Source organism: Sander lucioperca, chromosome 13 (genome assembly GCF_008315115.2).
Source record: "Sander lucioperca isolate FBNREF2018 chromosome 13, SLUC_FBN_1.2, whole genome shotgun sequence".
NCBI lineage: Eukaryota > Metazoa > Chordata > Actinopteri > Perciformes > Percidae > Sander > Sander lucioperca.
Window position 1 is genome coordinate 27957585 of NC_050185.1, and position 26074 is coordinate 27983658.

The 26074-nt window shown below is 41.3% G+C and overlaps 1 protein-coding gene across 1 annotated transcript in view; it reads right to left on the reverse strand.

Annotated features, from left to right (window-relative positions):
- The window catches only part of LOC116056096 (polypeptide N-acetylgalactosaminyltransferase 10-like), a 93528-nt gene that overhangs the window by 66001 nt on the left and 1453 nt on the right, over positions 1-26074 (reverse strand). The window contains exon 2 of the mRNA XM_031308222.2: positions 11-113. Within this exon, the coding sequence (XP_031164082.1) occupies positions 11-113 (103 nt within the window). The remainder of the gene's footprint in view (positions 1-10; positions 114-26074) is intronic.

Below are 26074 nucleotides of genomic sequence, written 5' to 3' on the forward strand. Positions count from 1 at the left end.
TGGGACCCACCTGAGCGAGCAGCATCTCTCCGCATTGCTTCATAGTCGTGCCAGTCTGTCCGCCGCACACCGTCCAGTCCCACCTGAGCGACTTTCCTCCTCTGGTTCAACCCCTGCAAGGAGAACAAATACAAAGCATTGAAACTGCCATTACGTATTTTCAGCTGCTGAGACTGTCAGTGTATGGGAAATGTATCAACCGCAACATGTAGTCGAATCACATAAGAGCTCTTCATCTTGTTATCTGAAAATTCCAAAAGCGAGTGGGCACCATTTATGAATGATTTCAAGTGGTGGTAAAGGAGCAGTGGCGGAAGAAGTATTCAGATCCTTTACTTTAGTAAAAGTACTAATACCACACTGTAGCAAGTAAAGTCCTGCATTGAAAATACTACTTCAGTAAAAGTAGGTATCATCAGGAAAATGTAGTTAAAGTACTCAATGCAGAAAAACCCATCCATTGTAGAAAGAGTAAAGGATCCAACCAGTTGTGTGTTTAATGGTCTAATCATTTCAGCTGGACTTGTAGGCTGTTATATTGTTGGCTAGTTTACTTTATAATAAAACATCAGATTTTATAAACTACATGTGTTTTGTGTGCAGAAATCTTAATTCGTAAAGTAACTAGTAACTAAAGCTGTCAGATGAATGTAGTGGAGTAAAAAGTACAATATTTCTCTCTGAAATGTAGCGGAGTAGAAGTAGAAAGTGGCATGAAAATAAAAGGTAAAGTACAAGTACCTCAAATTTGAACTTAAGTACAGTACTGGAGTAAATGTACTTAGTTACATTCCACCACTGTAAAGAAGGAAGAAAATGTACTGTCTTTGATATTAAACAATAAAGAAACACAGGAAGAATATTGTGTGACTAAATATAATTTTGATGGATCCATAAGAATCTGTTTAAAGAAATGAGTTGGTCCTTTTTGGAGATAAGTGAGACAGTTAATTACAGAGACTGTGGATACAACAGTTGACTTCTCTTTTGCCCTTTTCCATCTTGGAAAACTCAGTAAAAGAGACACATACAGTATCTCCTGAAGATTTTCATGGTTGCAAGTAAAAATGCAACTACCAAATGCTGGCTTTGGAGAAATCCTCCCGCCATGAGACTCTTAATAAACATTATAAACTCTATCGGCGAAATGGAGAAATTTACTTTAATGCTGCAACTTCGACACACATACACTCACATAAGACTCTACCTTAAACCGGTCACCAGTTATGAAAGGGGGCGTGGCTTAAGCATAAGGGCCGGGCCAAACTATGACCAATGAATAAGGAAGTCTCTGCTGAGTTCATTGACACCTCACACAAGACTCTACCTTAAACGGTTCAAATGTTATGAAAGGGGGCGTGGCCTGAGTAAGTGGGTGTGGTTAAAGTATAGGGGGCAGCTCAGTATCACATATAGACCACACATTATAAGTTTCATGTAAATCGGATGATGTTTGTCATATAAGGCGCATTTCCTGTTGCCAGCAGGTGGCGCTATGACCAAAAGTAAATATTGGCCTATAGATGTCCTCAGACCTAGACCCTTGTCAATCGTGAAAAATTTTGGGCAAATACAACAACATACACTCAAGTTACAACAACTTCTTTGTCCATCGCTAAACACTCAAAATGGCCACCACGCCACACCCACACCGTCTGACGGAAAGTTTTTCTTTTAATAACTTTTCATCTTTAAGGTGTTGGGATGGTACAGACCAAATCTGAAGTCCATCGGATGAAATCTCTAGGAGGAGTTCGTTAAAGTATAGCACCTTGACTTTTAGGCCTACTTCCTGTTGCCACTAGGGGGCGCTATGACTTTAAGTAAATATCGGCCTTTATTTGTCCGCAGGGTTGGACTCTTATGAATCCTGAAAAGTTTCGAGCCAGTTGGACAATGTACACTCAAGTTACACCCACTTCCTGTTTCGGTGGCGAAACGCACAAAATGGCTGCTCCGCCACAGCCATGCCCTATGACGATTTTTTTTTTTCTTTTAACAACTTTTCATCTTTAATGTCTTAAGATGGCACAGACCAAATTTGAAGTTGATCGGATGAAATCTCTAGGAGGAGTTTCTTAAAGTACGACATGTGGAAATGGCCAAAATCACACTAATTTGGAACTTTCAATAAAAAATGGCGGACTTCCTGTTGAGTTTAGGGTATGGCTCCAATGACGTTTTCTGTGCGTCTTGACGTGATACATATGTGTACCAAGTTTCGTGAGTCTACGTTAAACGTACTGCAGGGGCTCAATTTTTTTAACTTTGTAGGGGCGCTAGTGAGCCATTTTTGCGCGTCTATTCCTGAAACCCTTAAAATACGTACATTTTCACCAGACTTGATGTGACTGCCAAATTTGGTGAGTTTTTGAATATGTTAAGCCCAGGCCCGGATTGGCTAATCGGGAGCACCGGGAAAATTCCCGGTGGGCCGGTCTGTTTTTTTGGCCGCTAGGGCCGTTGTTGTCATGGCACTGGGTTGAAATATGGATGCTGTCCCTAGGCTGCCTGCACTCACAGCAGCCCCACTTTTTTATTTATTATTTTACCGCAGTCCCACTCTTTTTTATTTAATATTTTCTCGCAGAGTGCAGCCTGCAGGTTAATGATGACGTGATTATCTTTTGACTCCCTGGCCCCGCCCCCGACACGGCACCTTGCAAGTTGCTCAAAATAAAAAAAGTCAGATAAAAAATGGATAACAGGAAGCGCAAAGGCGGCGCTGAAAAGGCCAGAATAAAAAAGAAGAATGCTTTGGAAACTGACGCGGCCAAATGTTCTAAACTGAGCACATTTTTCCTAAAAAAACAAACAAATGAAGACGACCAGGCCGGTAAGTAAGCTAACGTTAAGGTAGTTAGGAGCAGTGCAAGATGCTAGCGACCGTGCAAGACAACGTTGTCTGAACTAATAGTAATGAAGAGCCCTGCTCAATGACAAATGCCCTGAAATAATTAATGATACCTGATGATTCAGCAATACATTAATGAAACTGACTTGACTTGATTTGAAAGCTTTGTAAAAAGGGGATATTTGTGGTGAGAAATAAATGTAAACAATTTCATTTAGTGTCAGAAACAGAGCCAGGACCCAGTTGTGAAGAGACTAATGCTCTCACTGTGAAAAACACAGGTAAGCTGCAGTTGTACCATAGTGTGTGAATAAGCAAACATTATCACTGAAAAAAATGCTTTTCTTACTTAGTATCTTACTTGTTTCCAGTTCAAATATCTAAATATTCTTAATTCAAGATACATTTACTAGACAAGTGAAATGGCATAAGAAATTATGTCTTGTTTTCTGAAAAAAAAAAAACCTAAAAATTAAGTGATTTTGTTTTTTTTGTTGTTGCTTAAAACAAGCTAAATCTAAAACAATTATTTCTCTTACCCCATTGGCAGATAATGTAGCTTGTTTTAAGCAAAAAAAGATTTATTTTTCAAAAATACAATGAATTACAAGGCTGTAGAGAACAGTGCGCCTATTGCAGACTTATATTCTGAGGTTTTAATTACATTATTTTAATATAGTCAGTCGTGAACTAAAGTGGGCCGGTCTAAGGCATGAAACTCCATGGTTGAAAATGAGTCCCAATCCGGCCCTGGTTAAGCCCCTCAAAAAGGCAATTCATTTGCCGGGAAAAAGAATAGTAATTCCTTCAGTTTCAATAGGGCCTTCGCCGCTGTCGGTGCTCGGGCCCTAAATATTACAGTGCAAATCCGCCATCATAATAGTAATGCGCCAAGGTACAAACGTGCCTGGATTTTAATTTAAAAAAAAAATTTGGGGGGGGGGGCATTTCTGCCTTTATGAAATAGGAAATCTGAGATATGAAAGGGGAGAGAGAGGGGGGGAAGACATGCAGGAAAACTGTTACAGGTCAGACTCGAACCCTGGACATTCTGCGTTGAGGAATAAACCTCTGCATATGTGCCTGCTCTACCAACTGAGCTAACCGGCCACTGTGCGAGAGTGTGAGATGACACTCTGATTGGTTTATTGCATGTTACGCCCAAAACACACCTATGAATTAATGAAGACGCTAAGTACAACCCTTTTGAACCATGCACCAGGCGCACGGACCCTTTTTTCCACCGTCAAACTAGCAAAAGTGATTTGGACACACCCTAAATGCACCTGCGTCATGCGCTTCACGCTGTGCGATTAGATCGTTAAATTAGGGCCTAAGACTCTTTATTCTATTCCTCTCTAATTGTCTATGTCAGGCTGTATCTATATGCATTGTGTACTGTAGCTACCTGTGCTTATCCTATTTTCCTATTTGCACCTACTGTAGTTACTGTCATGTTCTAAAAAAAAAAAAAATGAATTGGTGCAGTATATACAGCTCCTTTTGTGTGACAAACACACACTTCTGTAGAGAAACAGATGTTATCTTCCTCCGGACCGTCAGCCAAAATCTGCACACGTTTTATTTTTCTTCCTAAGTGTGCTGCTGACAGCTGGGGGTTTACACAAAGCTACAAAAAAAAAAATCTGTTCTTTATTTGTATCACACCTAGAAAATGATATTCCGTTTCACTGCTGCTACACACGTACAGTACACATCCTCATCACCATAAGCTATTACTCTCTACTCGGCATTAAAATGGAAAAGCAGCCATTTATGAAATTCTCTCTGCTACACAAATTACTTTCAGTGACTCGAGATATATTAGGATCACAGCACAATGATGAATCAATTGGCTCCATGGGAGGATGCAATTAGTGAAATGTTGTTATTACAAATGACACGTCTGACTGCATGGAACACTATTAACCCGACTGCTAGCTGATACCACAGTACAGTCAATCAGCCACTGTGTGTGCAATGGGAGCATGTGTTTATGTGAGTGAAAAGTGCCGACAGCAGCTGCTTCCAGTTTGCATTTCAAAGTCAGCCAATGTGGTGGATACACAAATAAAAACCTGAGTCAGTATTCCATACTAAGTTCTTATTGTATACAGTCCCTACTGTCAGCGTTCAAAATGAATTGTCCCGTCCCAGAGCGTCAAAAAGTGACGCTAAAAGTCCCAACCAAGCGCGTCTAAATATGACGGCAAAGGACTAGACCCAGAGCGTCAAAGAGTGGCGCCAAGAGTCCCAATCAAGCGCGTTTAAATATGATGCCAAAGGGCTACTCGCAGGTCCCAAGAGCGTCAAAAAGTGGCGCCAAGAGTCCCAATCAAGCGCGTTTAAATATGATGCCAAAGGGCTACTCGCAGGTCCCAAGAGCGTCAAAAAGTGACGCCAAGAGTCCCGACCGAGATATGACGCTTAAGGAGACTTTTTGCATCAATAACAAACGCCAAAGGCACCTGACTAAGCGTCGCTTTTGACCCGATGGAAGTATATATGTATTCAAATATATGTATTAAAATATACTGGACTCAGTAATGAGAATAAGACCCACATAACGCAACCACCTGAATACAATTTATTAAAAGGTCAGGTTGATAACTATATTTCCAATATACACTTTTTTTATATTTAGTTTGAAATGGTCTTTATAACCCGACAGCCAGGGTGAGGGGGACAGCTTGTTCAGGAGGATTTTCATTGAAAATATCCTCTACCATTTGTCTCTCCAAATCACGGATTCCAAGTAGCCTACATTTTAATTTATGATTGTTGGAAACACCAACATTCCCATAAACCGTTCTATACCATTTTACTGCCGCACCTTGCCCTATGGGAGACCTGCCAACATTTTAACTGGCCAAACAGAGGTGGAGCATGCCAATAAACCAAACATGTGGTTCTAAGGTCATCAATATGCAAAAACACATTTGAATGGATTATTTTTTAATTTTTACAGTTTGTGCAATGTGATGTCTAAGTAATATGGCAGTAACGCAATACAATACAATAGCCCAAGTAAAGTAAGTAAAGTAAAGAGTGTAGTACAGAGTATATACAGTTTGTGCAGATTAAGTAGTGCAAAAGAGCATTTAACAAATATTAAATAAATTTGACAGTGCAAGTGAGAATGTACCACGATGCAATGGAGAATTATAGCCTGGAAATCCAGACCCAAATCCGAAAGATTAAGGGTCTGGCATTGAGTAATGAAAATGGCCCAACTCGAGGGGCGGCACCAAGCATGCATTTGAAAATCTCACTGCACGCAATTGGATAACACTACGACCAATCACAACAATACACGGGGTGACGTATCCAGAGCCCCATACGCTTAGCTACCAGCAGAGCTAACTGGTAGATTAAACTCTTAGCTACCAGCAGAGCTAACTGGTAGATTAAACTCTTAGCTACCAGCGGAGCTAACCGGTAGATTAAACTCTTAGCTACCAGCGGAGCTAACTGGTAGATTAAACTCTTAGCTACCAGCGGAGCTAACCGGTAGATTAAACTCTTAGCTACCAGCGGAGCTAACTGGTAGATTAAACTCTTAGCTACCAGCGGAGCTAACCGGTAGATTAAACTCTTAGCTACCAGCGGAGCTAACCGGTAGATTAAACTCTTAGCTACCAGCAGAGCTAACTGGTAGATTAAACTCTTAGCTACCAGCAGAGCTAACTGGTAGATTAAATTGTTGTCATCTGTTTAGCTCGCCTCTGGTCCGCCTATATCAGAAACTCGTGCATGTGTGTTTACATAAACAACCCTGCCTTTAAGTGTGATGAAAATGTAATTACATGCAAAACATATGAAAATGCTCTTTAGCTACAGCTGAGTTTAAGCGGCAGGCAGCAAGCGAGTGGTTTGACAGACAGTTTTGACTGACGGACTGGCTGGAATGAACGCACCAGAGCAGCCTTTTGAACAACAGAACTTTAACACCGCAGCCATTTAGTATAATTAATTGTAGAAAATCAGCATTTCTATTGTTCACTGCCACCCCTTTTGAGAATAATTAGTGGCTAATTATTATAATTGATGGTGTAATGATTTGTATGAGGAGGTCATTGAACTGAAGCAGCCACATAGCCCATTAGACGAGCTGAAAGGAAGGATAGAGATTATCATAGAGGAGGATTCAGCAATGCATCACACTTCCTGTGTGTGTCACACCAGGAGCTGAGAGGTTGTAGCTAGAAGGGCTACAGCTATGGCCGGAAGTTCTCGCAAAATCTAATCTAATAATAATTTCATTATCGTTCCTCGGTAGTGTTTTAATCCAAACCACAATCTTATTCCTGAACATAGTTTATATCGATGTCGATTCATTTAGGGGATTGCTCCGGTGCCGCTGGAAGATCCGCCGAATGTCCCTCATTTTCGGCCAGGTGTCCCGTTTCCTTCCTCTTTCTTCGTGTTGACGTTCTAAACTCCGGTGGATTTCTGAGGACTATGGTTAACTGCTCCTCAGATCTCTGCAGGGTAAATTCAGACAGCTAGCTAAACTATCTGTCCAATCTGAGTTTTCTGTTGAACAACTAAAACTACTTTTGAACGTACACGTTCCACCAAAAAAAGTTCCCTTCCCAGGGCTATTTTGCAGAGGAGCCGTTGCTCCATCCGGCGCTTAGCACCACCCAAGACGATTGTGATTGGTTTGAAGAAATGCCGATAAACCAGAGCATGTTTTTCTCCCATCCAGGAATGCTGTGTGGACTAGCCAGACCCTCCTCCGCAGCCTTGTGGAGGAAGGTCTGGCAATGCGAGACTGTCCTAAACGTTAACTAGTCGTTTTTGGTGCTTAAACTCAACTGCCATCGCCACGTTTTCTCGGCTAAACGCTGTAGCTGTACTGCTTCTAGCCACAACCGAGCTGATGTGTAGCGAGAGTCCATGCGTGTGTGTTTCCTACAAAAAGGAAGCGACTGTGCCAGCAGATGTAGAGGACTTTGCACAGAACAAACAACCAGAAGAATCTGACTGTAAGAAAAGCTGTCTTAATCACTCAACACTAACATGCAGAAAATGAAACAGGACACAGCATTAAACCGGCATTCTAGTGGAACATCACATTACCTCCCCGCCATTTTCATTCAACTCTTTTCAGTTCAACTGAATTCAGTTCAGTGCAGTTTGAATTTGCTGCATCACACCAGTTGCACAGCTAAAGAGAGGACATGATCTCCTAAGGTTACAGCCGAAACCAAACTAGAGTTGAAGAATAACAAACACTGGAGTTTTTTTTTTTTTTTTTTTTTTTTTCCCGTTTATTGGTGTTTTAAGCCCCCAACGTCTCCTTCCAGGCAGCGCTGCCTGGAAGGCACTAGGATTAGGCAATGGTTAGGGTTAGGGTTAAGGTTAGGTGCCTTGAAGACAACGGTCACGCGCTGCCTGGAAGGAGATGTTGGGGGCTTAAAACACCATTGAGCTTTTCTTTTCAGAGCCGTTTTTGCACCGGCAAGGTTTTCCAGAGGCGTTCCCACACCCGACAAGACATATACGTTATCTCTCCAGCGTGTTATGGGTCCAGCCGGGGGCCTCTTACCAGTTAAACATGCCTGGAAAACTTGTAATGGGAGGCTCTCAGGAGGCATCCTGATAAGATGCCCTAATCATCTTTACTGGCCCCCTTTGACGCGAAGGAGCCATGACTCTACTCCGAGCTCCCTCTGGATGTCTGAGCTTGTCACCATATCACTAAAGCTGAGCCCATACACCATATACTGTATGTAGTGGGGGAGGGAGGCACTCCAACTCTCTTTCAGCTAAGGGGTCCTTGACCAAAACAAGGTGGAAGACCCCTGCCGTTCAGAAATCAGGGTTTCGATCTATTGTTCAAAAAGATACTTAGCAAACATTTTCAGCAAACCTAACCATCATTTCTTCTATCTCCACTGTGGGTGCCTCACCTGCAGCTCCCTCACTAAACAAAACCCCCCAGGGTGGCCTGACCCTTTATCATCCACTCCAGCACTTGAAAAAGATCCAATTCAACTGGCGAGGCAGGAGGCAGGACTCAAAATCAAGGAGTGAATCTACACCGCTGTGCATATTGTGAAGTATCAGCCACATCACCAACACCCGGCTCATAAAGCCGCTGTAAGTGACTCATTGTACAAAAACGAAAGAAAGAAACAGCGAAGATGGTAATCATTACTCTACTCTTTGTGTTGCTTCTCTCTGCCTCCCTGCTGAGCTCTCTGCTGTAACCTTCCTAATGGCTGTCATCACAGGAGCGAGGCTTCATGCTGCCTGTAGGAGCCACATATTTCTCTTGAATTTTTCTTTAGGGTCTCATTTCTATTATTCATTGATTTATTATATTATGCACTGATATTATAGGTGGTTTAGGTGGAAGTGATAACAGTATATTTGTTTTCTTCACCTGGTTTTTGGGCTTCGACAGAGAGGGGGTTATGCTGGGAGCAAACACTTTCTGTTGACCGCACTCACGCACTTATTCGCCTCACATAGTAACTTTACATTTGGTAACTGCAGTACTAGTAGTATTTTACGTGTGGAGGAATAAATCCTTGAAACTGGATCTGCAAACGTGTCACAGTGTGTTTTTCATCTCTCATACTCCGTTTACACGTACATGGTTATTTTGAAAAACAGACATTTCCCTTCGTTTGTGCCCTGAAGTTAACACGCAAACGGAGAATTCGCCCCTGAAAACGATTCTTTCTAAAACCTCCGGCCAGAGTGGAGATTTTGGAAAACTGTTTGCACGTTTGCATGTAAACTGAGACAGACGGAGGTTTAGGCAGCCGATCTTTGTTCAAAAGAGGAAGAGGATGTGATTTGTTACTGTTGTTGCTATTTTCGGGATTCTGATTGGCTACTGTGGGCTTGAGCTTCTCGTTACACTGCCACCTACAGGTTTGGCATGCTCTTGACGGCATATATACACGGGTACGTGTAAATGAACATTTTTCTGAAAACTGACAGGTGTGCACGATGTTATTTTTGAAAACGGAGAGGGTGAAATGTCCGTTTATGAAAATAGCCGACCATGTGTAAATGTGGAATGTAACTAAGTACTAAGTAGTGGTGGAATGTAACTAAGTACATTTACTCAAGTACTGTACTTGAGTACAAATGTTGAGTTACTTGTACTTTACTGAGTCTTTTCTTTTCGTGCCACTTTCTACTTCTACTCTGCTACATTTCAGAGAGAAATATTGTACTTTTTACTCCACTACATTCATCTGACAGCTTTAGTTACTAGTTACTTTACACATTAAGATTCCTGCACACAAAACACATGTAGTTTATAAAATCTGATGTTTTATTATAAATGAAACTAACTAACAATATAACGGCCTACAAGTCCAGCTGAGATGATTAGACCATTAAACACACAACTGGTTGGATCCTTTACACTCTCTACAATGTGAGGATGTTTCTGCATTGAGTACTTTAAATACTTTAAGTACATTTTCCTGATGATACTTATGTACTTTTAGTCAAGTAAAATGTTTAATGCAGGGCGCCTGGTTAGCTCACCTGGTAGAGAGGGCGCCCATATATAGAGGTTTCCTCTTCGACGCAGCACCCACGGGTTCAACTCCGCCCTGAGGCCCTTTGCTGCATGTCATTCCCCCTCTATCTCCCCTTTCAAGTCTAAGGTGTCCTATTTGAATAAAGGCCTAAAAATGCCCCAAAAAATATATATATATACATATATAGATATATATATATATATATATATATATATGTATGTATGTATGTTTAATGCAGGGCTTTCACTTGTAACTGAGTATTTTTACAGTGTGGAATTAGTACTTTAACTTAAGTAAAGGATCTGAATACTTCTCCCACCACTGCTTTTCTAATCTATTAATATTCAAGGTGCGGTGTAAACTCGCTAATAGGGCTTTACAGGAGCTACCCCAGAAACCACGCAGCCCATGTTTGAGCTCCATCAACTATTCAATCATTAATTACAAAGCACTGTGTCCGATTAGTGACAGGCCGCAATGGAAACGCATACTTCATCAAGCAAAACATTCAGCGTACAGCAGAGAGAGAGAGAGAGAGAGAAGTGGGCTATTTCAGCCGCATGAGTAATCACTAATTAACTAATTAATGTAGCCTTTTAATGGTCTATTCATCTCATGTTTGCTGCTTACAAAAAATCTGCCCCAGGTTGGGGATAAAAATTATGAGTTCCACTTTGAAGGATAGTTCATGGATTTGTGTGTTAACCCTCGTGTTGTCTGCCATTCGACCATGTACTTGTCGTCTTGAAAATCAACACTTTTTCAACCTGAACTCTTTTTTTTTCCTTTGTGTTTGTGCGTAAGTGACTGACAACAACAACAATCGTTGAAAATGGTCCAGTATTAAGCATTAACAATGTAACAGGCAGCCACAGACCGGGCTGCAATGTAACCCTATGAGGCAAATGTGCATCATCAATTTGGTCCACTAAAAGTGCTTTATTTGCCGCTGACAGGCTCAGATTGTTATTCTAAGTGTCTGACACCATTATAGAAAGGATCCCTTCAGAGATAGACCTTTAAAACCTCTTTGAGATCTTTCTGTTTAACCAGAAACAGCTCTGAAGTCGCTAGCGCTAAACCCACCAGACTCCATTTAAAAAAGCAATACTTTTAGCGTGTATAGAGCCAACATATTTTCACATGTAAGTCAGTAAACTATGTGTTTATTTCAACCCAAACTCGAGTTGTGATGGTTGGAAAAGTGGAAAGACAACCCAAAACGGCTTCTATTTTATTTTCTGTCTACTTTGAATGAAGTGTATTTTACAATGCTAAAATTACTGTTTATTTACATAGCGAACGCAATTTCGCGGATGTTTTTCATGCTTAAAAAAAGGATCTTACTCTTTAACAGAAAGGTCGACCTGCTTAGAAATCCTTTCCATAATGTTGTCAGACACTTATAATATTAATCTGAGCCTGTCAGCGGCAAAATGAGCACTTTTGTGAAGGTAAATACAAGCTGGTCTATGTCCCTATTAACTTACATTTTAGCTTGTTTCTCCGCTGCCAACTGCAGCAATCTCGCTTAATACTGGACCAAAGTCAAAGATTGCTGTTCCCATCAGTCACTTAGACACAAAAACATAGGAAAATAGATCCAGGTTGAAAGAAACGGTAGTTACCCTTTATGTGATGTTTGCTGTCGCTCATTTGAAACAACCCTTTGATACTCTGTACTGCATTACATTTTATAATTCTTTTGTACCCTTTATTTTTCTACATTATTCATATTCTTGACATACAGTATCTGCTGACTTTATTGTGCCATCTCCCACTGGTTTCTGTAAAAATGGCTTACACGTCGCACCTGACCAGACTTGAAAAGGTCTTCAACACCTTAAAAAGCAAAGTGAAAGTGGCACCACAATGAACGAAAATGCCAAGCTAACCTCTGAGGCATCAGCGTCTCTGCAAAGAGTTACCTCATCATGCTTTGTGGCAGCGGCTTTGTTCTTCGTGATTGTATCAAGGCACAAAGGAAAATCTTTTTCTCCTGAGAAATAAGTGACAGCTAAATCAGAAGAAAATGCCAGTGACCTGTGAGGTCTCACTCGTACCTTGTAAACTTTCTCTTGAAGCACAGTGGAAATGTTTTCAGAGGAAAAGATACACCCAAGAGGTTAGAATGACGGGGTTTTAACACACGTGGTGGTGGTTTTGGTGGAACATGTGTACGTTCAAAAATAGTTTTAGTCGTGCAACAGAAAAGTCAGATTGGACAGGTAGTCTAGCTAGCTGTCTGGATTTACCCTGCAGAGATCTGAGGAGCAGTTAACCATAGTCCTCACAAATCCACCGGAGTTTAGAACGCCAACACAAGAAAGAGGAAGGTAACGGACATCCGGCCGAAAAGAGTGAATTTCACAATAGGAACTTCCGGCGGCAACTGACCAATCCCAGAAGTGGAACGTCGAGGATATAGACTACCTTCATTAATAGCAGCTGATTGCTCAAATCCAATATCATCCCCAAAAGTTGTTCTCAGGACGACGTTCCTTTCTTATTTCCAGCTCCCACTTTTGAACAGACAACGCTTCGCTTGTTTTCCGCTGCTTTCAGGTCTGCTGAACAAAGCCGAGGATTGAACAAGGAGAGATAGAGGCGTAGTATTGGACTGCCTTTGTTTGGCATAGGGGGAAACCTGGTATTACCAGCACTGAGGCTGATAAGAACAGAGTTTCCCATTCATTCTCCTTGGAGGGCGAATCAGAACACCTTCGGGTCAATACTTCTCGCTTCCTCTCCTCCTGCTGTGAGCTAACAGAAGCCCGGCGTGAGAAGAGGAAGCTTTTCTGTTCTCCCCCCCCCCTGTTACCTCTTCCAAGAAACATCAAACTTCTGCATGCATTAACTGACCTACTCCTGCTTCGGTTACATGACAGGAAAGGCTAGAGAGATGAATAAGCCCTTGATCTGTCCATTCACATGATAACACTGGCAGAAAATGTTGCAGCAGACAGCAACATTATATTTTGTGCATATGTGTTATGTGCATGTACTTGTATGTATGTATGTATGTATGTATGTATGTATGTATGTATGTATGTATGTATGTAGGTATGTATGTATGTACAGTTTATTTTATGGGTGTAAATAATGTGTTTTATCACGATACGTTATTATATTGATTCTTTGGACCACCATACAATATTTACTGATATCACAGTCCTCCACGACACAATTTCGATTTGATTCAATCAAAAGGCCTGCGGTCGATACGAGACGATACATAAGCCCATTTAACAAAATCAGTTACATTTTTATATATATTTACATAAAGCAACTCAAATCTGATTTGACATTTTCATTACTAAGCTCTTCCAGACATTTAAATTAAAAACAAACTACTCTTTTTAATAAAAACAACAAATACAAAGTGGGAATTACAAAATAAAGAAGACGACATGTATGAATGTTTTTACTTTGTATCGCTAATATTGGATCGTTACGGATTGAATCAATATCGTTACACCCCTAGTATATATGTATGTATATAAACCCTCTAAGAAATAAATCTGTGAAATAACAGAAAAGGTACTGGCAGCTCATTCCCCAGACTTTGCCCCGTTAATAAAAAGAGAGTGTGTAGCTAAAGTAAAAGTGCAGAATATTTTCTGTTAGGCCTTTATTAAATTAGTTCCAAAAAACTTTAATAATGTCGAGAAACGTGTCACAAAGGTCAAAATAAGCGACAAGAACATCAGAAAAACACCCCAAATTAAAAAAAAGCAACAAAAACTTTCAAAAAGTTGTTTGAGCACAAATTAAGCCATTTGAAATGTATAAAAACTAAAATACAACTGTGAATCACGTTCCATGGACGATTTCTATTCAAATATACAGTCATACAACTGTTAATACACAGATATTTCTTAGGGTGTATATTTTTGAATATTTTTATTTCTTTATTTTCTCCGGTGTTTTATAGTTTGTGATACGTCTGTTTTTTTTGTTTTTGTATTTTACTTCATTGTTGTTGGTTGTGTTCTTGGTTTTTATCTGCTGTGTTTTCTGGAAAGCACTTTTATAACCTTGTTAAGAAAAGTTGAGTGCTATAGAAATACATTTTATTATTCCCACTTGAGTCGTGAGAGACACCATTAAAAAATGAGATAAGGTGTCAGCCCTGTTTGGATACACATGCAAATGCCTCTGGGCGTCTACTCTGTGTGCTGCCTGACCCAGACATCTGCTGGAGGCAGAGGACCTCCAGGCGGAGGCCCCTGCAGCGAGGCACTCCAAACCCTCTCAAAGAGCGGCTCAGCGAGGCCACTGCACAGTCCATTATCTCCCAAAAGGAGTCATTATCCAGAGCCTCGCAGTGAGGGAGAGAGCACGAAGAGGACCAGAGAGAGGCCAGGACTCCTGGGGTCCTCTGCCTCCTGCCGCCTCAGACTTTCTGCTCAGATATTGATGGATTGTGATGAAAAGACGCAGAGAAACTAGTCCATGCATTTGTTACTTCTAGGATGAAATATTGTAATTACTTATTATCTGACTGCCCCAACAAGTCCCTTAAGACTCTCCAGTTAATCCAGAATGCTGCGGCACGTGTACAACGTGTACAACAATAAAAGATCACATTCCCCACTGTATATGCTTCTCTGCACTGGCTCCCTGCAGACTGATCTCATGAAGTGGCGTATGTATGACCCGCCAATTCGTATGCCATTATTGGCGTGTTATAAAGACGCATACTCGCTTGTTAGAGTGTTTATCAACGCCGTTTGGCCTCCATTGACTAACATTACCTTGCGATTGCGTGTGAATTTACGCCGTAGCAAGTAGTATGAAAGGGCGAAAATCCGCGTAGGGAGGTTGGTCGGGTGGTAAAACACAGAACTTTCACCCAGGAGACCGGGGATCGCGTCCCAGGTGTGACAGCGTGTGACGTTTCCTTGTCCCGGGTGTGATCCGTGTGATCGGCTGCCGGGGGACTGCCTATGAAACACTGAGCTCCCCTCTTCTCTCTCCATCGGTATGCATTCATGTCCCATTAATGCATGTTACTAACTTAGCTTCATCCCCAGAGTTCTTGGCTGCATCCGAAATTCTATACTAACATGCTATTTAGTAGCAAAAACAGTATGTGAGATTTTTCAGTATGTCCGAAACCTTAGTTTGAAACTAACAGTGCGCAAATTGTATGCTATTTCCGGTATAATATTACAATATGTAATACTGGAAACTACACCGGCATAAATATCCGACAATGCAATGCGGTAGTAATGACAACGTTCATAAAGGACAAACGGACAGAAACCAAGGAGCTCTTATTTACATTTCTATATATTTAAACGACTCTTGGTCTAGTTATTCACCTCTTATAGTCATTTTAAAGTATTATCTCGCAATGCCGCTAAAGCGGAGGTCGGCAGGGGTTACCGTGGTTATGCGTCTTTGACGGCAAGGAAGCTCTCAGGAAGTGGCGTTGAAAATGACAGCTTAGTGCGTTCGAAAAGATACACACTGCTGTTTATTTACCCAAAAGTATGTTGAACGATAGTATACATGTTGAGTATGTAGTGCAGAGTGGAGTTTTTTGTCCTCGCAGCTGTTGCCAATGCTTGATCATGGGGGAATGTTGGCTCTCTGTAAGTTAAAGAGTGTTGTCTAGACCTGCTCTACATGAATTGGTCATGAGATAATTTGTGTTGCGATTTGGCGCTACATTAATGAAATTGACTTCACTTGATGTGAACACTTTTCTTTCAAAATGTCTGGACCACCGCCTGTTTCCATTGGCATAAATCCAGATGTAGGCTGTGGGCTCTCGCTCCTAAATCAAGGTAAAGATCAAGCAAAGGATGACGACAGAAACAGAACACGGCATTCTGCAAACAGGTCTGTTCAGGGAGAAGATGTCACATCAAGCACCTTTCTCTCAGTCCAGTCATGACAAATGAAAAGGTGGATTGTTTGTTGGTTTTTACTCGAAAAGGCAAAAAGGTTATAAAATAATTTGGACAATTTCTACATTTTAGTTTTAGTCAAAGATGAAAATAAATGGGAGAAAATCCAGCAGCCTGGTTTTAACATATTGCGGAAAGCCTGAAACTAGGAGAGGAGGCTGATGTAGCAGCCCATTGACGCCCATATGGGTGTAATGTTGTGGGTGTAATGTTAGGGTGTCTACATATATCTGACCATATAATGGACTTTCTCACTCAGCAGTACTCTGCTTCTCTTTTCAGCTTGCAGTATCTGTGCATATGTGCACGTACACACACACACACACACAGTGAACAAACACACATAAGAACACACACCAAGAGAAGAGATATACAGTCAGTTGTGTATGTGCACAAATACAAAGAAAGGACCTCACTAACACACTATGGGGGGTTAACTGTACAACTGCACACAAACAGCACCAGCTCAAAGCAGTCCTGCTATCACCTGCCAACAGCCGGCTGCAGAGAGTCTCCCAAAACAGCTTAAAGGATATTAATAAAAACGGTTGGGGGATACAGCTGGGAAACATGCAGATATCTGAATTTGAACGCATCGTTTAAAGTAATAAAACTCTGTTTTAAGGTACATATATTAAGGCTGAACTGGCTGATCAAACTCAATGCTACAGGAGTCTTTTGTATTTTAGGAAGGGGCAAGAGGAAATGAACTTGGAATAGTTGCATGAGTAGCGAATGCTTGCAACCATATCCAAATGATTTCATTTGTTTGTTGTACTGCCAGCTTGCTGCCACATTTGAGTGAACAGTTTTCATTGTGACTACTTTCTATTAAAAACTGCTGAGAGTGATATCTGTGGATTATGCACAAAAACCCAAGATGTTATCAGCGTAAATACACATTACTGTGGAGTTTTTTTAGAAGTCATTTTCCAATACTTTAAGTGGGACACACATTCTCCTCCATTGTACTGGGATGCCTACTGATGTTTCAGAGATGTTTCATAGATGCATATTTTAAAACCTTGGCACACGAAACTAAAAATATCTGTGTTGCCAGACACTATTTGGGGTAGAATTGTTGGGACCCTTAAGAAGGGAGAGGGGGGGGGGAAGCATTTTAAGCGAACTTGCAAAGGATTTTGACTTGCCACCAAAGGAACAGATAAAAACACATGCGGAGCCATAAGCATGGTGTGATAAACCTGCTGGGGGGGTTCAGGGGTAAGTTGCAGCTGTGTTGGTTCTGCTGGCTCCAGTCCAAACCCATCTGAGCTGTTCAAATAAGCTCCTTGTTGTCATGTCTGAGAGAGAGGAAGGCAGGGGAACAACAGCACAGAAATACTGTACGGTGGCCATCAAGTGTGAAGGTGAGGTAGCAGTGTAGGAAACACTGAAATCACAACAAGTCCTACAAACCATACGACGATATATATTGTTTATTCCTACCCTCTAAATAGACCCACAGAAGCGTATCATAAAATAGCACCCCTAGTGGTGGCAGGAAATACGACCCACAGGAGCATTTCCCGTCCTGAGAACGTAACGGTCGCAGTTTTAAACACGTTAGCGTTGTGAAAAATGTCTAAAAGAGTTTGGGGTGGATGGTTGGGTCAACAAAGCGCATGACCAGGGAAACTGAAGTTCATACGACAAGTGGCAGAAAATGAAATAGCAGCCCGGTTACACAGCAGAATCTGCTTGTTGTGATGAAGGCCGCAACAATCCGTATCGCTTCGTCAGCGACATGTTTTTAGAGCTATAATTGAAGCTCACAAGATAGGCGGTAGCAGTGGCAGCCATGCAGTCTCCTCTCTCCCTCTGTGTGAATGCTCTCTGTCAGCAAAATTCAGACTACAGATGAGTGACTCGTCTCTGCTTGTTGCTTCTGAGCTGGACTCTCTTCAACATGGGGCTACTAAAGCACAGATATGGCTTACATCGACTCGCCTAAACCCTCCTCCCAGCATCTCCTCATCTAAAGCCGACTCACTCAGCTCCGCTGGGCGGGAGTCACCCTGTGCGGTCCTGGGCCGAGGAGACATGTCGCTCCTTTCCTCTCCAGCGATCAATGCTCAGTATGGTTAAGAGGCACGAATCAATCGGTTTAACACAAAGAGCTGTCAGCGTGCTGCTGAAAGGTTTAGCCACACTGCTGTTTACACTGTAGGCAAGTCTTTTTCCCTAAGATTTGGAAAAATCAAACAACTACAATCCAATCATTAAATGGAAACTCAAACTTCAAAACACAGAATACCCAAAGTGCCGCTGCTCAGCTTTGTTTGGGCTGAAACATTCAACCATTTCACGCTTCTTGCCAGAACTTAATCACACACAGTTTGTGTTCAACATGCTCTACAATGAGTGCTTTTCATTCAGCTAATTATTCGTCCTTCCATCCTCGCTGCTTGGTCCTCCAGCCTGCCCCGCACGTCAATTGAGGTTCAATATCATCCAGGATGTTCCAAATTTGATGATCACAGGAGGGAGGGAGACGCTTTGGAGGAGCTTGGAGAGAGTCATTGGTTACCGGATGGTAGTCGTGATCAACGGAAGTACATTTCCAGGATAAAGCCTGACATGCCGCAGGCTTTGCCCCTCACCTTCCGCTCTCTTTGCGTTGCCGTTCTCAAACTCTGTTCGCTTCGGAAGAACGACAAAAAACTTCGAGCTAGCAAGTTTTGAAGACAATTTGGATCGTGCAACAAGACAGGCTTGCTTTGTTATTTCAGGAAATCATTGTAAAGATTTACAAAGAATATGTTTACGGCTATTACTATAGTAAGAGCAAATTAGGTTTAACCATGTATCAGCTAATTTAAATAGATCACGTTAATGTATTGTGTGAACATTTAACTTCATTTAATATTGTATGTGGCGTTTTCTTTTGCTGGGGGAGAAATGTTCCACCAAAACAAGTTCCTTCCCGAGACTATTTAGCAGAGCCACCGTCGCTGCGTCTGGAGCTTAGCGCAGCCCAAGACCATTGTGATTGGTTTAAAGAAATGCAAACAACCCAGAACCTTGTTTTTCTCCTATTCCAGAATGTATCTGTGGTGTAGCCAGACCTTACTCCGCAGTAGGGTTGCACAATGAATCGCAATTTCATCGGAATCGCAATATGGACTTGTGCAATATCCAAATCGCACGGGGGCGCAATATTTATTAAAGGCAAAATATGTGTCAAACCACTCTCAATTAAGTATTGTAGTGCTGCAGAGACGTCCCGGCCTAGAAATTGTATCCTACAGACTAAAGAAAAAATCTTCTTTCGCAAAAATCACCAGATGATCATTCCCTCCAATATCGTGCATCATATCGCAATCGCAATATCAGTCAAAATAATCGCAATTAGATATTTTCCCCACATCGCGCAGCCCTACTCCACAGCGCTGTGGAGATAGAGTTGGCTATGCGAGACTAACCGGATGGCAGCAACCCTTAAAAGTGAATCTGTTTAGTCATTGGTCTGAGCTGATGGGACAGTAAAAGGAATACTGCTGACTGTTCCAGAACAGTGACTAGATCTCTAATCAATACTCGAGAGACAGCCAGTACTTAATTATTCCTACACATTATAGGTCAGTAGAGATGCTGTACCTCCTGGTTAACTCCAGTCTGCTTAAAATGAGGCTGGACTGAGCGAGGATGCCTCGTTCAAGTAAATACTTTACTTTATTCAATACCTATTATCCCTGTTAGGAGGAGTCAGGACATGAGGAAGAGACGTGCATGAAGGAGCAAGGAGCCACGTTAGGAAAGCAGCACCTATTTTTTAAGTGTAGAGAAACATAATAGCAGCAATCTACTGCCTTGTGTAAGTCAGTGTGGAAGTACTCTTTAAAAGGGCCAGTTCATCCAAAATAATATCTCACTTTGAGTTATAGTCCGCCGTAGGGCTGGGTATCGTTCATAAACTTTCAATACTGGTACCGGTACCGATACCGCGACTTCAATACCGGTTCCTAAATTCTACTTTTTTAGATACCAATTTTATAAAACAAAAAGAAATAGAGAAAAAGAAACTGTACACATTACGGCACAAATCTTTTTAATTCTTTTTCAGCTCCTACCACGTGAGCCCCGTCTCTGCGTAACGTAGAGTCTTTCTTGCCTGCCTCTACGACGTGTAACGTTAGACAGCCAATCACAGACATTATTAGATCTTGGTAGAAGCATGCTGCGTGCTGATTGGCTCACTGACGCTGATGAGATTTACTCCTTGGGTACTGATATTGGGTATTGAATGACGAGGCATTTTTTGATACTCGATACTGTAGAGGCAATTCGGATGGTGCCTAAAAAGTATTGAATTCGGTAAGTGCGCGACTATTTTCTATTAATGAATGTCCATTACATTTAAGCCATTGCCAAATGAGTTGACAAAGCGTATTAAGTCTACTAAACTAGGAGTATATGGGTTGTGGGTCAAAGTGGATTAAGATTCCTAGATGTCTGGATACTTTTTGACACCTGTTCGGCATGACTGGGTGTCGCCGTTGCGATCCATTGCACCTGCCGTGAATCCAAGCGGTACTTTTTTTCTCGAAGGAGCGAGAAATAATCACAAAATCCAACTTCCTCGAACTCAAATGCTCCAGGGAAAACAGCAGACTGAAACTAGTTGCACCCGAATAAACGAGGACGCCGCTGAAGAAAAGCTGTCTCCTCCTCCTCTCTGGGTTAATAAGCCTTTTAAAAAAAAAAAATACGTATGAATGTTGTTCATTAATATTCTATTTTATCTAATACATGGGGAGTGCATGAATGAGACTGCAGCTCACTGGGTTTATATTTGGTTTAAGCACTGTGTCGCCTACAATTGAAGCAGACAGAAACCAACAAGGGGAATGAAATATCCACTACAAATGTCTCTAACAAGACGTATGTGTGAAAAGGCTGAATGGGATAAGGGTATTGATTTTTATCTACTTCAATGGAGCCGTAACAACCCACAGGGAGCACTCAAACACAGAACACAAAACACACATATTGTTCCTTCCCTTTTCCTCATTTGTCCCTTGTTCCATTCACTTTGGGGTATTAAAAGTTTGCGAGAAAAAAATATAAACAGGACAGAAAGATGAATGCTTGCAGCCAGTTTTCCAGCGGTGTAAAAAGAGTTTCCTGTGTATACATTTTTAGTCGTTTTTACTTTCCTTTGTGGTCGTTTTGGGTCTACTTGTAATCATTTTGCATCAAATTGTTTTATTGCAATTCCTTCACTTAATTAACAATCCATTACCGTACAAAGCAGTACCATTATCATATCCTTTTTTTGGATATGTATGTACATATATCTATGTAGTCCACCCAGTGCTAATAATAATAATAATAATAATAATAACAAAAACAACCCTCATAGCTGAAAACAAAAGAAAAGTAAGGAAATATATCTATGTATAATCATATACACATACATCTACACCCCTATACACTTCTAATCATACATCTATACATACACATACAATATATGCATAAACTCCCAAACTTTTAACTAAGAAATACAGGAGTTGATTTGTGTATATATATAAAAAAAAAATGTAGTCTCTTTGTAGTAACTTAGGGTCTCTTTAAGGTGATTTTGCGTCTCCTTGTAGTCTTTCTGCATTATGTTTTGTCATTTTGCCTATTTTTGGGTCTATTTTTTTGTCATTTTGCATCTCCCTGTAGTACTCCTTGTTTAATTTAGAAGCTAAAATCAGACAAAGTCCTATGACAACGCCAATATGTAGAAATGTCTCTGCACGTTGTGTCCCCGCCCGGCCTGGAACATTAACTGTAATTATGAGCCAGAGCCAGATTTAAACCCGACAATTTTTTAATACGTGGGCCGTTATAACTGACGTTCTCAACTACAATTCAGAGTTGTTTGAACTGCAGAAACAAGGCTGAAGCATGTAAATTGCATTGTTTGTTTATTCAGAATTAAATGGATCGCAAATGGATCCGAAGGAAGAAACGTAAGAAAAAAAAAACTCAACGCATTTCTCTGTGAGCGCTTGCCTCGCCCTCAGGGGTATGTTTGGGGACGTGACAAAAGAGGACACTGAAGGCTGACTGTCATCTTTTCTGCCATGGCAAGCCTGCTTCATGTTTTTTTGCTGTCATAGGCGAGCAGCGCGCTGCACTTAATGCACTCGACAAAGCCGACACATGTCACTGCCCACGACTTGTTTAAAATGGTTCCATACCTCCGACTTTCGTCCAAACTTGCTCAAAGTTAATTCTCCTGTTTTTATTTTTTTATTTACATCTTCAAGTTCCATGTTGCACTGAAACTACACTATATAGCACAGCAGGCCCGGTGTGATGCTCCACCATACAACCCAGCAGGCCCGGTGTGATGCTCCACCATACAACCCAGCAGGCCCGGTGTGATGCTCCACCATACAACCCAGCAGGGCCGGTGTGATGCTCCACCATACAACCCAGCAGGGACGGTGTGATGCTCCACCATACAACCCAGCAGGGACGGTGTGATGCTCCACCATACAACCCAGCAGGGACGGTGTGATGCTCCACCATACAACCCAGCAGGGACGGTGTGATGCGTGCGAGTGGAGGAGACGCTGCGCATGACACGTGTTGCATTTTCTATCTAGTGCAACTTTGTACACATTTGTTACTTAGGCCTAAAATAATATTTCTGATTATGGCATAGCTTTCTCCCCACCCATATAGGCTAATAAAGTAATGATTTAAAAAAAATGCAAAATGCTTGATCAAGGGCCTGGTCCGACTGAAGATGGTGTCGGGAAATATCGGCCCGACCCGGCCCGCGGCTCAAGTTCGGGCTCGGGCAGAGAATCTAAACTCTATGTCCCACTAGCTCGCTCTGAACTTGGAATAACTGCTGTTAGTTTCAGTGCCCCTGACTCCTGGAACAAATTACAGCACTTTCTTAAACTCCTGCCTCTTGGACGATTTAGAAATCTGGTTTTAAACCTGCAAAGTTCTACTTGTCGTTGTTGTGCTTTCTTTTGCATCCTTATTATCCTAATTTATTTATCAAATAATTTTCCAATTCAGAATGTTTTAATGTCTTTCTATATTTCTGTGGTGTTGTTGTTGTTTGTAATCTGACTCGATGACATTGAAAATGAGGCTCACCCCTCGATTATTTCTTGAGGATGAATAAAGGTTGAATGAATGAATGAATGACTGACTGAATGAACGAATGATCTTGTTTTACTCACCAGCCTACTTTGCAACGCAGCCCTGTGTGACACATTCTCATGAACTGGTTCTTATGATATTGTACGAAAAGTTATGCACAACAATTTGTACGAAATCCTATAAAATTACTGGTCTTCACAGTTAAATTCAGCCGAGAAAAGGTGACTGAGCGCCGGGTAGAGAGCTCCACGAGGGGATGGTCGTTTCAGCGGCTGTTGCAGTCGAGTTTAACCGAGGAAAGGAGAGCATCGTGCTGCGATGACAGTTAAGTTTAGGCACCAAAACAACTAGTTACGATTAGAAAAAAGATCATGGTTTGGGTTGAAAGACCAGTCGCCTTAAAGATGCAGTAGGTAAGTCTTATAAAACTAACTTTCTGTCATATTTGTTGAAACTGACCCTATGTTCCAGTAGAACTACATGAAGCAGGTCATTTAAAAAAAAATTCGGCCCCTCTAGCACCACCTACAGCCTGTTGTGCGATTTGCAAAAATCCACCGCTCCCTGTTCAGATGCACCAATCAGGGCCAGGGGGGGGTGTCTAACTGCGTGTCAATCACAGGCATTTTATAGCGTCCTCCTTAGAAGTGGAACGGGGGAAGGGACTGAGAAGTTGTCGATGTTCACATTTTTTGGCTAAGTCCTGGATCTTCACAATCCTTCGCAAAATCCTATGGCACCTTTAAGTAGTACTCCTGGGACAAGAACACCCATTTCCTGGATGAAAGTCTTGTGCTTAACCCGGGACACGAACTCCGCTCCCCCGCTTGAAAGTGCTGTGTTTTACGACCCAAACATCCATCCTGACTTCCTCCCTACGCGGATCTTCGCTGTCCTATACAGCAGCAGCCAATGTGTTACGGACGGCAATACATACGTGGAATACACACACGTATTTACTACGTTTTTTAAACAAGTCCTCTGAAAACTAATTATGACACAAGCTCTCGGAATAAAACGCCAAAATGCGATCTTGTAATTACCCTCCACAACGGCATATATTTGTCAGATCTGAGGCCCCCTAGTGGCAGGACGAGATCTTTTGTCACCGCTTTCCAAAATCGTCACAAATCCTTGCTATAAAACGGTTCAGACACAAGCTTTCATCCCAAGCAATTCACAATGTGCCTCTTATTCGTCCCATTCAGACACCGGGGACAGTGAGCCACCACGTGAAAAACACTGTTCCGAAACAACTCCAAAATGAAGATGTATTATATAATTAGTCTTTACGTTGTTGAAATCAGGAGGGATAATAACGGCAATCTGTGCTAAATGTCCTCTCAGGATGATATCAAATGAGATTTGTTCCACATCTCAGAGCACCCCCAGAGTAAGTTTAAAAAAAAAACTAAACATAAACCATTTACATTATATAACAGCAAAGACATTCTCAGGGATAAATGACTGAGGACTCTCATACTGGAAAATTAAATATAAATCAATAGAAAGGGTAAAACAAAATTGCGTTACTGATATTCACATCGACAGTGAGGACTGAACACCTTATAACAAGGGCGTAGGTATTATTACACCCCTGTACTCACACACTTTCACTGTTAAACCGAATGCAGTATAGAGGTGGATGAATAATTTCTTTGTCATCATGTATTTGTTTTTTTTTTGGTTGGTTTGTTTGTTTTGTCAATGTATATGTCACCATTATGTGTACCTTTTTAATGTATAGTGAATGAGTGCTGTATGACTGCTGGCTGTCTCTATGTTAGTGCTATGTTACCTGCCTATAGGGACTGCAGATGAAAAGTAGTTATTTTTACTAATTCTGGCATATTTACATGGTGTTTTTATACAACAATGTTCATAAATATGCATGGTCCCTATCAAATAAACCAATAAAATAAAAAAAAATAAAAAATATTTCAACATGGGGGGGCACATTGTAACTGGGGGGAACTGGGGATCCTCCCCCCAGAAAATTTTAAGCGTCAAACATCCTGCATTCTGGTGAATTATTATGCAAACATTTGTGCCTTTCCAGCATTCATTAATGGTGCAATGTCTTTAATAAGTATTATTTATTATAATTATTCTCTTGTATAGATACACTTTCTGCATTTTTTGAGAGAGCGTGAGAAAGAACAGAGATGTGCGCTGCAAAGTTTAGATGGTACGGTCCACTGCTGGGGTGTCTGAAATCGTTGGGAAACATATTTACAGGTAAGAAGGATATATACATGTTTTGAGCTGCCTGAGCGGTTATTTTTTACCCTTTTTGTGGTTGTCTTATACATTTAGACGAGGGGGACATATCCACCTCTTCTAAATATTGGTTACCCGACAAACTTCCATCACACTGTTTCTCATTATTCCTGATAAATAGTGCAAACAACCAACGGCAAGCTTAGTTGTTTCCCATGGCAACAGCTACAGACGGTGATGTTGAAGGGCAGTGACATCTATTAGACACATGATCACTGAATGAAACCTTCCACAGTTGCTTATCACAAAGGGGAAAAAGAGATCTCCACTTTGGAGCAAAATTGAAATTTTAGGCATAACAAAAACTTAAATTTCCTGCATTCTGGTGAATTGTTCTGCAACATTTATTTGCCTTTTCTGCATTAAGCTATGGTGCAAATTGTCTCTAT